At 40.5% G+C, this 16,462-nt stretch overlaps 1 protein-coding gene across 2 annotated transcripts in view; it reads left to right on the forward strand.

Moving 5' to 3' along the window:
- The first annotated feature begins 5,453 nt into the window (after positions 1-5,453).
- Positions 5,454-16,462, forward strand: part of LOC142060976 (transcription initiation factor TFIID subunit 4-like) — a 147,690-nt gene continuing 136,681 nt past the window's right edge. Inside the window, exons 1-2 of one of the 2 annotated variants that reach the window (XM_075101388.1) lie at positions 5,454-6,717; positions 10,573-10,745. In XM_075101388.1, coding sequence (XP_074957489.1) covers positions 5,547-6,717; positions 10,573-10,745 — 1,344 coding nt within the window. In that variant the 5' untranslated portion in view covers positions 5,454-5,546. The remainder of the gene's footprint in view (positions 6,718-10,572; positions 10,746-16,462) is intronic. The other variant, XM_075101387.1, reaches the window with a different exon arrangement.

The following is a 16,462-nucleotide window of genomic DNA, read 5'->3' on the forward strand; positions in this document are numbered from 1 at the left end:
GGCCATTTGGGCCGCCTTGGGGTTTAACTTGGCGGCATTGAAGTTCCAGTGTTTTCCCGCCCTGCCTGCTGAGCGCGGTTTCGTCAGCGGCGGGGTGGCTTGGGCTCAGCTCAGCTGGCTCGGCTCAGCTTAGCTCAGCTCAGCTCGGCTGTGCCTCGTCGTGTTTTCCCTGCCTAGCCTAGGGGTCTCGGCTCCCCCTCCCCGGCTCCCGCCGGCAGTATGAGCTCGGGGCTCGGAAACTCCACCCCTACCGTGGCCTGTGAACGCCGGGGGATGTGAAAGTAGGTTTGGTGATTTGGGGTTTTCGGGTTTTTTTGAGAGAAGCCCAAGCCACCTATCATCTAATGCGAAATTCTTGTGATCCTTGATAAGCAATTTAAAATCCAGTCATGCCGAGAGCTGCGAAAGTTTAGGTGATGGTGTATTTCAAGGGGGATTACATTTTACTCAGTTGGCAGTGTTGAGAGAAGTCAGATCTTGCCAGGCAACGCTAAGCAATGCAACTGTTGATAAAATCATGACTAAAGTGTAGAATTAATCCTGAAAAAACCATCTTTTTAGTACAAGTAAACAAAAAAAAAAGCTTTTGAGATTGCACTTAACTTATGCACCTTACGTAAAAGTCACAAATGAGGCTTCCTGTTGGAGACTTTGCCTGTTAAAACATGATACTGCCTCAGGCCCCCCTTTCTATATTTGCAGCCTAGAAAATTACACGCAACAAAAGCTAACTTCGGAAAGGGTACTTAATAGCTTTTGTTGCAGCAACCGGATGCTAATATGTTACAAAGGTTCAGCAAGTATTTTATTCAGACTAGGACTTTAAAGCACAATAGCAAGCTGGATTTTTCTGGAAGGGTCTGCATGCTCCTAAACAGGAGCCATACTAGACTTCTGGAAACTTTATGCCCAAGTTAACTGACTGTGAAGTCATGGAGGACTTGACTGCCTAGGAGGCTTTACTGTGATGTGCTTTTGGTGTGTCCTGGACTACTTGAAAGATTTTGGAACAAAATTCTGCAGTTAATAACTGGATATACATGGCCATATGAAGTCTATGGGAGACTACTGTTGAAAATCAGCATTTGTAACTCAGCTTGAAGTAAAGCTACTGTTTAGAAAAATAACAAACGATACCTATGTTCTGTTACAAGGAAGGAGAGAGGGAGTCTTCCTGACTGCTAGTGTTTGGTCTTTGGCTGCTTCTCAACTGTGGCAAAATAACATCTGTTGGAGGAGGTAGAGAGCCTAATAACAATCTAGAGGATCAGCTACATTCTATTACGTGGTTTTCCTTTTCCTGCCTCCTTACAGAAGGAGATGCATCAGCTTCAGATATGGATGGGGCTTGGAAGAGGGGAAAAAAGCTCTGAGGGAGGTTGCAGGGAAGGCAGGAACTCTGGCTGATTAGAAGAACGGAAAATGTGAGGGGAAGGGAGAAAGGGTGTATCAGGGAAGCCTGTGATACTGACAGGAGTGCACAGAGAAGGGGAAGAATACCTTGAAATATAACCACTTGCCCTGAAGAGCCATGTGGCTTTGCTCCTCACCAATATCTTCCTAAGTTTTCCCTCATCTGCCTCTCAAAATTGTAGTTCAAGACTCCCATTTATATATATTTATATATATAAATTTATATATTATATATTATTATATATACTATATTATAATATATAATAGAATATAATATATAATATTATATATTATATATATTATAAATATATATATAATATATTTATATTTATAGGGTTCCAAGGCTGTGTGGTGGAACAGGAAATAGAAGTGGACATTTCTTTGAGCTTGGGACACAGAAGATGAGCATTTCAGGAGAGAATTAAAGCAGAAAACTGTCAAGATTTTACTTTAAAGTTTCTGAAAGGGAGAAGTTGGCCAGAATGAATACAAAAAGAAAAATCCAGGAATAGAAAAGTATCCCCTTGAAAACTTTTTGAGGGTTAAATTGGAACCTTCTTGATATCAAAATTTTCCCAAGCCTCTCCATCAAGTCCTGTCTAGGTGAGCGCAGACAGATACTTACAATTACAATTAACTTTGAAACAAAAGCTCCTAAATTTCTATAAGCCATACATTAAAAAAATCCATAGCAACTGAAATACATAAAGCTAAATTTAGACATATTTCTAGAACAGCTGTTGGTTATTCTAGCCCTCTTTGTGCTCTCCAGTTTGTGGAATTTATAATTTCTAATTCATACTTAAAATCAGCAGTTGAAAGGATATTTCTTATAGCATAAAGTGAACTTCAATTACATAGGTAGAGTACTGTAAATTAATTTTAAGCTATCTCAAAGTCTTATCTAAACCTGGTAGGTACCATTTTAATGTTGATTTTGAACTTACAATAGTTAAATTGTATATTTGAATGCACTGAAAGTGTGTATTTGAAAGAAACCTACACGCTAGAAAAACAGTGCTCCTTTCTAAGTGCTTTCACTTGTTTAGATGACAAATAGGTACTTCACTGTGTGAACTGTTATTACTTCCTGCAGCTTAACATGGCAGTGGTATTTCTATTATGTGCTGAGTTATTAATGAAAAATTTGGGCTGGAAACAGGGCACAGGGTTTAACAGTGTTGATAACTGAACAGCAACTTTTGTTGTGGATTTTCTTTCATGAGCAATTTTAAAACCATAGTTGTAAGTTAACTTTCCTAACAGATATTCTCTATTTCAAACAAAATATAATTCAGGAAAGATAGTATTTTAAGAGATCAAAATGAGATGATCACAGTGGTCTCTTTGGTTTTTGTGTGTTTTTTTTTTTATTGTGTACATATTTAACTCTTAAAAATGAAAGAGCAACAAATATGTTCAGAAAAGTTTTCTATGATGAAAAGCATGTATTTGAAAGATTTTTATAATAAAAGAATGAATACAAAAGTTCACAAGAATTCTGTACTTTACTAAAAGTCTCATTCCGTAAAAGTGCAAGCCCAAAGCCAGTTTCATCAACAAGTTTGTATACAATCTTATGTGTGTCATCACTTCTTGACTTAAAAGGAGTCCAATGTGAATCAGTATACATCATGTTTTATTAAATAAAATAAAATATTCTATTATACTTCCTTATTCTGTGTTTATATATATAAAATGGCTCAGTTATGAAGAGGTAAGTGGGAAGAAATACGAATTCATGTTTTACAGATTACCCACCCACAAATGTACTTTAAAACTGTAATTAAAAGTAGGCAATATTTAAAGTTTTGAAACCTGTCTTATAAATCATGACTTGCCATTTTCTCCTTCCGGTGGGAAGATTACTTTTTATCTTCTGAGGTTACAAAGCAATAAAGTTTTCCTTCAGGGTGGTTTTTATGGAGACACCCAGCTTAATGACATAGTGTTAGAAAAATGAGTAGTAGAACTTTTTTCACAGTCAGGAGTAGTTGCAGAATTGTATGTTTAACTTTCTATTCTCTTATAAACACTGTGGAGGTAATGAAGTCCAGGATCAGGGGCAAATATGTGAAGGAAGCATGGGATCTTATCTAATAAAATTAATAAAATGTGTGACTCTTAAAGTAATACTGGATAGATTCTGATTATTTTCCAACCCAAATTAACATTATTTTTGTGCAATAGCAAATTGAGTAATAGTCTACTATGTTTTAATTACATTTCCAGGTAGGAACAGTTGTTAAAAGACCCAGTTTAATTCAGCTGTAGCATTCCATAAAAGCAATATTCATTTGCTAAGCAAACTCTTGATGTATAGATCTCCCGTGTACACTTAATACTGTTTTTCATAAGCAATGCTGTGCTTTCACATTCACTTACTGCATAGCCTCCTGTTTCTACATCCTGACCGCCTTCAGTACTTTTACTGGCCACTTTATTTAAGAAATATGTTCTGGTTTAATTTCAGTAGACATTTAAACTTACCCTAATTAAACTGCTGCAACCTATTTTTAATGCATTTTAAAAGTGGTTTATTTTGATTCATCATAAACCTGCTTCTTAAGGTATAAACAGACAATCAGGAAAAACTACCCTGAATAAAAATGCAACCTACATTAAGAGGAAACGGATGGTAACAAACGAGTTGTTAGTAGTTTAGTCCTGTGACTCAAGCTAAGTCATATAATGTATGATTTAGCAGATTGAGTATGGGAATGGAGAACAGTTGCCTGCACTGTGAACCCTTTGCTTGTTTCCATCTGTGCACTGTGCAGTTGAAGGTGGGTTATCCACTGACATGCCTTTTTCATTTTGTGGAAAATTCTTCTTTCTGTGATTTTCAGGATGAGTCACCATTTCTGGTCACAGAGCAGCAACTCAAACACATCCAAGTTTGAAGACATCCATGCTATTGCAGGCCAGCAGAGACAGATAATGGAAACCAAGCTGCTTTCTGCTGGCAGTTTCACAAATCCATGGTGGTTATCACCTGCATGCAAGGACAGATGCGGTGAACTGTGGGTGATGGTTATTCAAGGGAAGATTATTTATTTTGAAGGTCCCACCAAAGAAACTGCCCTGTCATTACTCAAAGAAATGATGGGTTAGGACCACTGTCTTTCTCTCAAATGATATTTGCCATGAGGCAAGAACTGCTGGGAAAAGGGCATGCAGGAGTGCAATGGCAGGAGTCTTAGTAACAAAACAAACAACCTCAAATTTCCTGTGGGGATACTGAAGGAACACAGTATGCCAGTGATGCCAAGAGTCTTACTTTTGGTTTACAAGTCTTCTGTTAACAGTGTCCACAATAGGAAATTGTATTACTGAAACCATTCTTGTCTAGGTAAAACAGTAGCTTTGTACATAAACGTCTAAAACTCCTAAAGCAGACAGAGGAGCACAAATGTGAGTGCAGGTACTGTGTGTGCATCTTAGGGTTTCAAAGAGCTCCAACAGCACCCCCCTTGCAGTTCCCTCCTTGGAAAGAGTTAGTGTGTAAGGCAGCTGAGGCACTACAGCCGACTGCACACGTGCTTTCAGTTCTCCCCAAGCATGAAGATAATTGTGCTGGCTGCAATCATCCTCACAGGGTACCAAGTGACGGCAAAGAGTGCAATTGTGGCATCTTCCTTACCAAAAGGCGACAGCGTTGCATGACACCTCAATTCCCAGCGTGCAAGCTCACCCTCTGTATCAGGGCTGCAGGCCTTCTCCGTGCCTCAGACCTCCCTGTCAGAAGTCCCCACGGACACGATTAACGGCAGACTCTCACACACCCACACGGCTATGGCACCTGCCTAGACACGCTGTCGCCCCTCGGCTCCCCGAGGCGGCCGCGGAGCAGCCCTCTCCCCCAGGCAGTCGCCCCTCGCCCAGGGTGGTTAGGCCGCCGGGCCGTTCCCGGCCCCACCGGCCAAAACCCACAGGAGCGCTACGGATCTCATCGGGCCTCGAAGGAGGCAGCGGCGGGAGCCCCGGGCGGGTGATGAGGCCACCACGACCGCCCGCTCTCCTCCCGCCCCGCCGGCGGGGGAGGAGGAAGCTGGCCCCTCCCAGAATGCCTCGCGCACGGCAGAGGCCGGCGCGCCTGCGCCCTGCGCGGCCGGCTCCCAGCTCAGCGCAAGATGGCGGCGGGTGCCTCGGACCCCCTGGAAGAGATGCTGCTCTTCTCCGAGGAGGTGGACGAGAAGGCGGTCAGCGACCTGGTGGGCTCCTTGGAATCGCAGCTGGCCGGCGGCCGGGGCTCTGCCGAGGCGCCCCAGCCCAGGACCTCCGCCCCGTCCCAGCAGCAGCAGCCGCAGCAGCAGCACCAGGGGAGCCTAGCGGGGGGCAGCAGCCCCGTCCGGCAGCAGCAAGGGCATCCCGCGCCCCCTCCCGCTGCCGGGACAGAGGAGGCGGCGGGGTGCCCCGGAGCCGCGGAGAGCCGAGCCCCTGCCCAGGGGCCGCTCTCGTCCCCGTCCCCCCCGGCGGCGGCGGCAGCAGAGGCGGCGGCAGCGGCGGCGGCAGGGAGGGGAGTGAGTGTAAACAGTAGTAGTGTGCAGCAATCACATGGAGCGGCTCTCCTCGGCGGCGGCAGCCCCGGCGCGCCCGCCGCCCCTGCCCCGCCGCAGCCCGCTGCCCCCCCGCCCGCCGGCACCCCTGCCCAGCCTGTCAACAACCATGTGGCTGCCGCCGCCGCTCGGGACGCGGGGAGCCCTAGCCCCGGCGGCAGCCCGCCCGTAGCTGCCAGCGCGCCGCCGCCGCCGCAGCGCGCCGAGGCCGCGGCCGCCACGGGGGGGAGCGGGACGCCGGCGGGGGGCGGCGGGCAGGCGGGAGCGGCGGAGGGAACCGCCGCTGGCGGGACCGCGCAGCTCCCCGGCGAGGCGGTGCCCAACGGGGAGGGCGCCGGGGGCCGGCCGGTGGCGGTCCCACCAGTCAGCAGCCACGGCAGAGCCGACGCCGCCACAGCACAGACCAAGCCCGCGCACGGCCCTCTGCCCGCAGTAAACGCACTCAGTAACTCCGCCAGCCCCGCGCCCGCCGCTGCCGGCGCGGCCGCACCGCCGGGACCGGGCTCGGTCGCCAACTGTGCCCCGCCGGCTGCCGCAGCCCCCGGCGCCGCGGCCAAGCCGGCGGTCAGCGCGGCGGGCGTCGCCAAGGCGGGCGCTGCCCTCCCCGTGGCCCCCGCGGCCCCTCAGGCCCTGTCGCCCAGGCCGGCGCTGGGCGCTGCCCCCCGGATCGTGGCCCCTCAGCTGATCGTGCGGCCGCCTCAGCAGACCACCATCCAGCTGCCCCCCGGCTTCACTATCCCGCCCGGTAAGTGTAAGTGGAAGCGCAGCTGTGGCGGGCTTGCCTTTCTAACCCTTCCTTCTTTTTTTTTTTTTTTTTGTTTTTTCTTTTTTTTTTTCTTGGCTGAGGGCTTCTTTTCCCCCCAAAGTTGTCGTCTTCCCGCTGCTCGACGTGCTGGAAACAAAAGAAGTGCCACCTGTCTGAGGGCGACGTCTGACAAACAGGCCGCCGTTAATGAGGATGTAATTGGTACGGGATGGGTGGTGGCTAATGCAAGCTAGTCATGACTGTTGGTTGACGAGTTACTTGTTTTCCTTTAGGGAGAGAGCGGCAGTCACGGTGAGTTATGTTGTAATGGTGTAGCGAGCAGTTGTGCACCAGGTGAAAAACTGCGCTGGTAGAATAATTCTATGTGTCGCTTTTGAAGGACTCTGTTTTCTGCTTTACTCTTGATAGTCTTGAAATGTTCTCCTTCCTCAAGGAGTTTCTTCTGTTGTGAATCAGGTGGTAAGATACAGGCTCATTTGTGTAATTCAGTCTAAAATATTTCCTTTTAGTAAGTGTGATGCTGTCAGTCTCCACTGCGTCTGGGCAGTCTTTACGTCACTGGATTTTATTTCTAACTCTGAAGTAACGGTTGCGTCCTGTCTATTCTCCTTGTAGTTTCTTAACTTCCATTACCAAATATGTAATTTCAGCAAGGTTGCTAACTAACCAAATCAGCATCCCTACATCCTAGTGATTCCTACTCTAACCGTATGTTGTTTCATCTGAAATTTGGAAGGGTTCCATGGTCCTCTACTTAAGTTTTCATGTTGCAAAGAGTTGGTAACTGTGCCTCCTTGATTTAGGAGATGGTTCAACATTTGAACTACTTTTAAATTTTTTTGTTACTAACATCAATAGCCTGACAGTATGCGGAGCTATTGATGTAGTCTGAAATAACTTCTTCCACCATGTTTCTTAAAATATTTGACGTTTATTAGCTAAGTGAAGCAAAAATGTGATGATGTAGAAGCTTGGACTTCTAGTAGTTGTGTCTTTGGCCTTAGTTTATGAAGCTCCTCCAAATTCTAATTCTCTGACCAGATAAAGCTCAGTCACCTAACTGACTTAAAACAGGTAAGAGGTTGCTACTCAGACTGTATTAGTGCCTTTAGCCTTTGATTTCACGTTGTTCATCTGTTTGATAATTAATATACTAATATGATAACATGTATCATAACTTTGCATACAGTTTCTGAACTTTACTATGTCAATACTTTGTTCTGCTACTTCATTTTCAAACAGATGAGGAAAACGGAGCCCTTAAAAGCCATCTGGTCTGAGGTTTAGAAAAATGTTATGGAAATAATACTGTGGAAAGTTACAATTTTATTTTATTACAGGATAGTTTGAAATCCATTAAATTTGCATAAACATGAAGATTGTGTGTTCTAAGATTAAGATAGTCAGAAAATACTTGAAAATATTTGAATTTTTATTCTTTAAATTAGTGGATCATTTATAACTTAATTTTGAAACTCCCTTATTGTAAACTTCTGTCTAAAGCAGAAATATAGAATGAGTTTTTCAGAATAGGTTATTTTAGCATATAATACTCATGAGTTGTGTATTTCACCTTTACATGCCTGACAGTAAGGAAAAATTAATCTCATAATGTAACCAGATTCTAATTTGTACGTGTTGTTCAGTAAAAGAAGTTTAAAGTTCTCCAAACTGAATTAAAAAATAACATTAATATGTGAATATTTATGCATCTATGGTAGTAATTATGTCTGCAACTTCTGTTGAAACTGTGGCATGTGTTGCAATTAATTTGTCTGTTCCATTCAAATTTTTTTATTCAGAATGAGTATTAGATAATTGGAAAAGAAATTATAAAACACCTGTGGATCAGTGTAATGCAAATAGACCATGTATTTTTTTAATGCATGGTAGGCATTATTCTATGAGGTTTTTTTATGTAAGGTTCACTACATAATCAGAGAAATGATACCTGTTTGGCCAGTTGGCTATGTACTAATTTTCGTGTGTCTAGATGGTTTAGGAATGGTATAGATCAAATACATCATCTGCTTACAGAATTTTCTACAAATATAAACCCTCAGGTTTGGTGCCCGAAGGGCTAGTGAACCTAAAATGCTATCTTTCTAAAGAATTTTTATGGTGGTGTGCCCCCCGCACCCCCAACTCTTCTTTTAAAAATTACTCTCTGGGCTTTGAGAGAGAGTTAGGATCATGTCTTTTAGGTGTAGTCCTTGCTGTAGTTCTCTATGCCTTTTATCTTAAAGTGTGATTTCCGCAAGTCTTTAGTCTGTAGTGGCAGAAATTTGCCTTCTCTTTGTGCTTTTAGCATTGATGGTTGGCTGGGAGCACCTAAGACTATGTGAGTGAGGGCTTTGAGTGAGGGCTTTTAGTGATGCTTCAGTTCACTCATGTGTTCATCCCAGGATTGGGTTTTGTATTTCTATGTCAGATGCTGAAGGAAAGACTTTCTTAGTATAAGGTACTTTTGAAATTTGTTACTTGCTTGATATAATACTGTTCAAATTTCTTTATCCTCATGATATGTTGCAAACCGCATCCATTTACTGAGGTGTTTTTTTCTGGGAAGCTAATAATTAGAAGTGGATGTAAGCTTTTACTTTTTTTATTTTCCCTTGAAAAGCTAAAAAATATATATGAAGCAATTTGTGCATAGAGATAAGTTGCAGAAACAACTGACTTTATCAACAGAAGTTGATTTCCTAGAACCTTAATTTTGGGTCTCCAGTGGTTACAGGCAAGAAGTTTTTCTGTTTATAGACCCATTGTATCCTATCTAGGTTAAATTATTAAAATGTGTTCTGTAACTAACTTGGACGTTCTTGTAAAATAGTCCGACTGCAGAACTGCTTCTTAATTCTGAGAGAACTAGAGGAAGCACATCACATGCTTTGCAGTTATCTTGAATAAGTGTGAAGCTCCAGATGATCCAGGGACCAACTTAACCATTGTCTCCCCTTCTCCATCCTGCTGATATGGAAAACTTAGGCCAGTTACACTTAGGGCAAAACTTGATGGCACTGGCTATGTTGTATAGAAGGCCTCTATTTGTGGAATGTGTTACTAGAAAATAATCTGAAAGTATTGTAATTTACTTCCAGAAAGTCTTAGAAAACATTTGTCAAGTACTCTGATAATTTGAAGACAAGTCCTTTGGTGTTTTCCTAAAATATCTGCACTTGTATCATTTTGTGCTGAGGAGTAGTTGTGTTGGTTCTCTGGGTATGACAGTATTTTTTCTTGACGTCTGAACCACAGGTAGTGCCTCCCAATATGGTGATGGTGGGTGCCAAGTAAATCCAGGTGTTAATGCTCAACAATTAACTAAATCTCAAATTTGTGTAATCAGAAGTGTGTCTGGCCTGACGTTGGCATGTACACATGCCCTAAAGCTGTTGTTCTAGTAAAGCTCTCAAGTCATTGTCCCTGGTATGTTCATACTGAATTCTGTTCTCAGTTACTGGATTGTTGTTATAGTTTACTTTTAATGAATATTTCTTTATAATTTTATTCTGCTGACCCTGGCTGGACTGCTGAAAGTTGCTGGGTGCCTGTACATTCAAGTGACTGGTTCTTTTCATCACTGTTATCCATAAACCACAGTTATTTGAATTCCAAACTGAATTGGGTATTAGTTTTTGTCCCCTAGTATGGGCTCCTTTTCTTCTTTGAAATAAAATCTAATGTTACAGTGTAATAATTAAAAAAAAATAACAGTATAAAGAAAAATGTACAATGCTATACATTTTGTTCTGTATTCTGTAGATAGATAGTTCTTTATAATTCTTCATATTATTCTTTGTAATTCATGTATTGTTACTTTGTTCTCATTAGGTATGGTCTTGGTGCGCACGGATGCCGGACAGCTTGTAATGGTGCCTCAGCAGGCTCTAGCACAGGCTCAAATGCAGGCTCAAGTACAAACGCAGGGACAAGGTCCTACCAGCATTTCACCTAGGCTTTCAGTGCCCACAACTGGCCCTGTTTTTCGCCTATCAACAACTCAGGTATGTCTGGCTTGATTTCACTTTACTTTTGTGCATTGTGTTTTCCTCTGTCTTGCACATTATTAGCTCATATGTTTTTGCAAATATGCTTTCCTCCCCTTTTTTGTTGTGAAAACAGGAAATACTTATTCAAATGCAGTTTATTTTCTGAGGCCTAGGATTTTTTTTTTTAATTTCAGAAAAAAGATCTATAGAGCCTCTCAAGACTTTGTTCAGACTGTGAGATCATTGGAGGCTAGAATGCTCAGTCTTAGCCAGAACTTAGTTTGGACTGTATACCACTGGTTCAGTAAGCGCCCCTTGTTCCTCTGAATCAGAAGCATTGTGATATCCCAGCATGCTGAATGGATGCGTAGGGTAGCTATATTTCATTAGAAATTCGAAAAGAAAAAGCCAGGCACATTCAGTACAAGGATTTGCAATAATTAACTTTTCTAACATACTTATTCAAAAGAAAGGTTTGATTCCTTTGATTCACCTCTGGGTATGATCTGTCTATACTTAAAATTTTGTCTTCTGTTATGACTACCATCGCCTTTTTTATGTGGATTGACAGGATAGCATGCTTTCCTACCCCAAACTCTTCAGTGGAGTGTGTTTATTTCAACTCAGAAGTTATTTATTTTCAAGGGTGAAGGTGTACTGTTTTTTAAATTACTTGGTAGGCTGCATCGGTTTAAAATTTTGTAGGGAGTCAAATTTCATTTGGCTACAGCTGAACTATCTTACTAAAATGTAGAGGCAGACATATTTGCATGTTAATATGAGGTAGCTATACCATAATAATAGGCAGAGTTTAAAGTAGTTTTGCCTAAGGTCTTTGTTTGCAGAAGTGATAAGTTATTCTGAGTGGAAAGAGATGAAGAGGATGACTTTATAATGTTTTAATTGATAGTTGTATAGGTTGCTTGAAATAACTTAAACATGTATTTCCCAATGTTTAACATTTGATTACCATCCTGCTATATGCTTTGTGCATTACATCATATTTATAGTAAAAAAGAGTAAGTTTAATTCACAACTGAAAACAATGGTAAACTTTTCAGAAGAGAAGGAAGCCAGAATAAAGTTGGAGACTTTGAAATAAATTACCAAACTGAGGCAATCTGAAACACAGTAGCCAACTAGAATTTAAGTCTTAGAAATGAGTGTAACTAGGAAGATTGTAGCTCAGTGGAATGTATATATCTCAGGAAAGACATAAATAAAAGCCTGGAAACACTTGAAGAACTTTATGCTCTCAGAAAAGAGATAAGTGCAGAATTGGATGGAATTCTTAAAAAAACCCTTCGCAGAAGAGGCAGCCGTTTAATGTATAAATCTAATGTCTGGAAGGACAAGAAGACTTGTAGAAGCCTTCAAAGATAAATGTGTTTCAGGAAAAAAAACCAGAGATAAGCCTGTGTTAATTTTCAGATTTTTTTACTAGTTTGACAACAGCAAAAATCTAGACAAATTCTTCTCAGTTTGTATGTCTGCCGTTGGTTATTTGGGGCTTTCTTTGTAAATAAGTACAATCCATTCTTTAGTAGTGACTAGAAGGGACTGTATAGCACACATTCTACCAATGGATCCTGAGACATGTGCATAGCATAAATGCGAAATAGAAATTGTGGGGTGGGACTGTACCAGAAATATGATCTCACTCATTCTGTTAGAATGAGTTAGTTTTAGCTGTTTCTGTTTCATACTGTTAGTTTTCATGTAACTTTAAGTTCTGCGGCCAGCACACCGAATTACAAATCAAAGTGGAAACATGCATAGCAAATTAAATATTAACAAATTGTCTGTAGTATGAAAACGCTTGAGGAATACACCTTTATTGTGCATAGAATCTTTGTAAGTGTACAGAAATAAAGACTGACTGCTTGGCTGTGTGTGTTCAGTCTTTATTAGAAGACTGGAGTTTGGATCCCGAAGTCAACCTTAAGATGCGCACACAGCGAATGTTGGGAGTCAATCATGTTGGCCTCAGGCAGCTGTTCTCTAGTTATATGAAGCAGTTAAGGTTGCAGCAGGAGTATAATCTGATTTGCTGGATTTACATGAAAATAAACCTGTGAGGATACTACATGTTCATGTGTTTGTAGAGATACCTAAAATCTGAAGGAGTTCCGGAACTAGAAAGATGTAATTGTTTTTGTGCAGAGTTCTGCCCAGATAAATACCCCACTGCATTATAGATATTCCTTTACATGTGTTACTGCTAATAAACTGGTTAAGAATAAAGGAAACCAGCAAGGCCTTATGAATGATAAATGTTGTACAGGATGCAAAAGTTTGATTATTTTAGTGTGGCAGGATTAGAATCATGGTACTGTAGCTTGTCAGGGTTCATCTTCTTTGACAGATCTTTGTGGTAGGTACCCAAACTGTACTGCATCATTTCTTTATTTGTTGTAACTAACAAGGATAAGAAATAATTCATATTGTCCTTGGGAAATGTACATTGAACTTCCATGACTCTGCATGTGATCTGCAGACTCTTCTTTCATTTTTACAGAGCTTATGTTTTATGTAAGTTTGACCTTAGAGTGTTCTTCAAAAATGATGGTTGACAGCCTTTTAAAACCAGATTGTAAAGTTTTAAATTCTAAAGCTTTATCATATCAGAACTAGACACTAGACTTCCATTTCATTAGGTGGACTGTTTATAACCAGTGACTATTCATTGGTTTCCTGGGGGTAATGTCCAATGACAAATACTATGCTAAGGTATGAGAAGTGTTAGTTATTTGCTTGAGTAGTCTTTACGATTAATCAAGAAAAAGGATCAAGCTCTAAAATACAGGAAATTATGGCTATTGGAAAATAATTTTTTCAGTGAGTTTAATTATAAACTTTTTTCTTTCAGCATCAAATTCTGATGTGTCAGCTAAATTATGTCAATTAAAATTTTCAATAGAAATTTCAAATGTATGGAAAATAGTGTCTTATGTTTTATGTCTATAAATTATCATATTTAAGAGTCCTAGCCTCCACTGTGACTGAAACACAGAAAAATTGTGTGTGCCATTAGCTAAGACAGATGGAATATAAATATTAATTGCTTGAGTCCTGTGAAATATTTTGCAAGATTGATGAATGTTGCAGGCTCTTTGGTTTTAACCTCTAGAACATCAAATACCTATCTCTCCAATATGTTAGTGGAATGATTGTTGTTTTACTGTACAGAGCTCATTAAATTTTCTATTATGTTTTTATACAATTATTTTAAGATAGCTTTATTTGGATTAAAATGCAAGGTGCTTTAAGTATGTAGAAGTCAGTGATGTGATTCAGTCACTGAGTTCGTGTTTTACTCTACTTTCACCTATGTAGAAAGTCTCTGCAGGTGGAAATTTACAATTTACCATAATCATTCTAGGAAACGGTATCCTACTACAAAGAATGTATGATCTGTCTCAGAAGCCATAGCTTTCATTGTGTGTATTATGGTTGCTTTTCTTCGGATTGTCCTAATTTTTAGCCATTGTCAAGTGTCACAAGTTTCTCAGCTAAGTGACTGTTTTCAGTGATGCAGCTGATTTCTAGATACACTTTAAATAATCATTGTGTTAAGAAAGTGTGTTACAAGCTATGTAGTTAGATGTAAAACACAGGTTGTTAAATAACATGCCAAAGAAATTGCAAAAGCTGGCAGTTACTTTTGGCAACTCATTAAGAAGTGTTGAGAGTGATAACTGGAGAATATAAAATGAAGTATGAATTGCCTTTTTAAAAATTACAAGAAAGATAATCTGAAAAGTTACCTAAGTGTTAATCTAAATTGGAAAGCTCTTTGAATCTCACCCCTCTACACCTAAGTAATTTCTCCTTCATGCTCAAAAAAGGAGGAGGGGGAAATGAGGAACTGTTTTAAATGTTCTTAAATGACATTTACTTGATCGATACATACAGAGCCGTCCAGATTCTAAACTGCTTCTGCAGCCTGGTAGTATAAGAAGCTTTTTCCCCATACCCTAGGGCCACCATTTGATACATCTCCCTGTTTGGGAGGAAAATGAATCTGGTCTCCCATGAAAATTCCTCTAGTTTCAGTAGATGGGCTTAGATCCAGGACAGCACGTGAGGAAGGAGCCGCCTTTCTCTAGGAAAAATGGAAGCTGCTGAAACAGAGAAAGTGTAGTTTGTTTTTCCTTAGGGTGTAGTATATGGGCTTAGGATAATGCTTTCTGTGAAGGCAGTGGCTCACATGTTCCATTGCTGAATGTTCAGAAATCAAATATCTGTATAAAGTAGTTTTTACCTTTGTAGGGACATGGTATAGCCATCCCTCTTCCCTTCCCAAGTTAAAAAAATTTTTTTTGATTGCAGTGCCAAACACAAAAAGATACAGAAAGATTAAGATACATAACTTCCTGTTCATCCTGCATTAATCTCTTCTGTGTATGTGCAGTGTATTGCAGTCTTTGCATGATAAATGCAAACAGTTAAAAGCTTCAGCCTGGCAATCAAGGCACACAACTGATCGTTGCACAGCAAACTTAAATCTGGTGTTTCTGACATTTCAGGTCCTTGGCTTTGCTATTTAAGTTATTGTTTGACTTCTATTGTTTGTAATACCTTTGTTTCATTTTTTGCAGCTTTAGGATGTAAGCAAACCTAGTACAGCTTTGGGGACAATTTTGTGTTAGATTCTTGAAAGATGACAGGCAAATCCATTTTGAAAGGAAGACTTGGGTTCTTTTCTCACCTCTTAGGTGGGCTAATCTTTGATTAGCCATTTACTTATGCTCCTCTCAATTGCTGCTGTGTAAAATATGAAAAAAATCTGCTTGTTTTCAATTCCTAGTGGAATTCTGGAAAACAAGCTAATCAGTACAAGCAAGTACCTTGTAGGAAGGGTCTCAGTCCTGATCAGTTTAATGCCAGGCTCAAAGGCTCTGGAGCATGGGAATGTGTCCCAAAAGGATGTGCACTGTGTGAAGCATGGAGTCAGAAGAAGCAGGATATGAAAGTAGCAGAATAGGTCAGAGACAGCAGCAATTAAGAGAAGTACCTGTAATAGGAAGATGTACTTGATGTTTTAATCATGTTTTACATTTACAGTTTTTCTGGTTTCTTTAAGTAACATATTCAGGAAAAGCATGAGCAGGTACAATTGTACCATAAAATAGTTTTAGTTAAGTCCAGTTATAAGATTGTAGGGGACTGTAATGGGGGTATATTAACTACAGCTGACTACAGGTTTTTTACGTTAAAAATATTGCAAAATATTCAGGCACTTAAAAACAAAACATTTTTTTCAGATTGCGACTATAAATTAATCTTCTTGGTGCAGCTACCAGAGGCTGGACTTTTTAAAATTGGTATCCTATGTTTTACATGGAAGTACTCAGTCTTATGGAAGACTATTATAATCTTTTGATGCGTTAAGAAGTGCAATTTTGTTGTACTGTGAATACATTTTCAGTGATAACTTGCTTGTTTGAAAAAACATAATGAAATAAAACAACTTTGGATGTTTAAAGCACACATTGGTATGAGTTAGCTGCATAATTTTAATTGAACAATTTTATCTCCTCATGATTTTAGTTTCCTTTTAGTTTTTAATTAATTCTAGCTGAATATTAAAAAGTGCTTAATGTAGCCAAAATTTTACCTGCTATAGGATCTTAGTTAAGGTACAGGATTTTTAGGAAACAAGCTATAATTTGATGGAACTTCTGTTGATCTTAGAAAAATTTTGTTCTGGATTCTTGTGTTACAAACAG

The sequence above is a fragment of the Phalacrocorax aristotelis genome, chromosome 8, assembly GCF_949628215.1.
Source record: "Phalacrocorax aristotelis chromosome 8, bGulAri2.1, whole genome shotgun sequence".
Taxonomy (NCBI): Eukaryota; Metazoa; Chordata; class Aves; order Suliformes; family Phalacrocoracidae; genus Phalacrocorax; species Phalacrocorax aristotelis.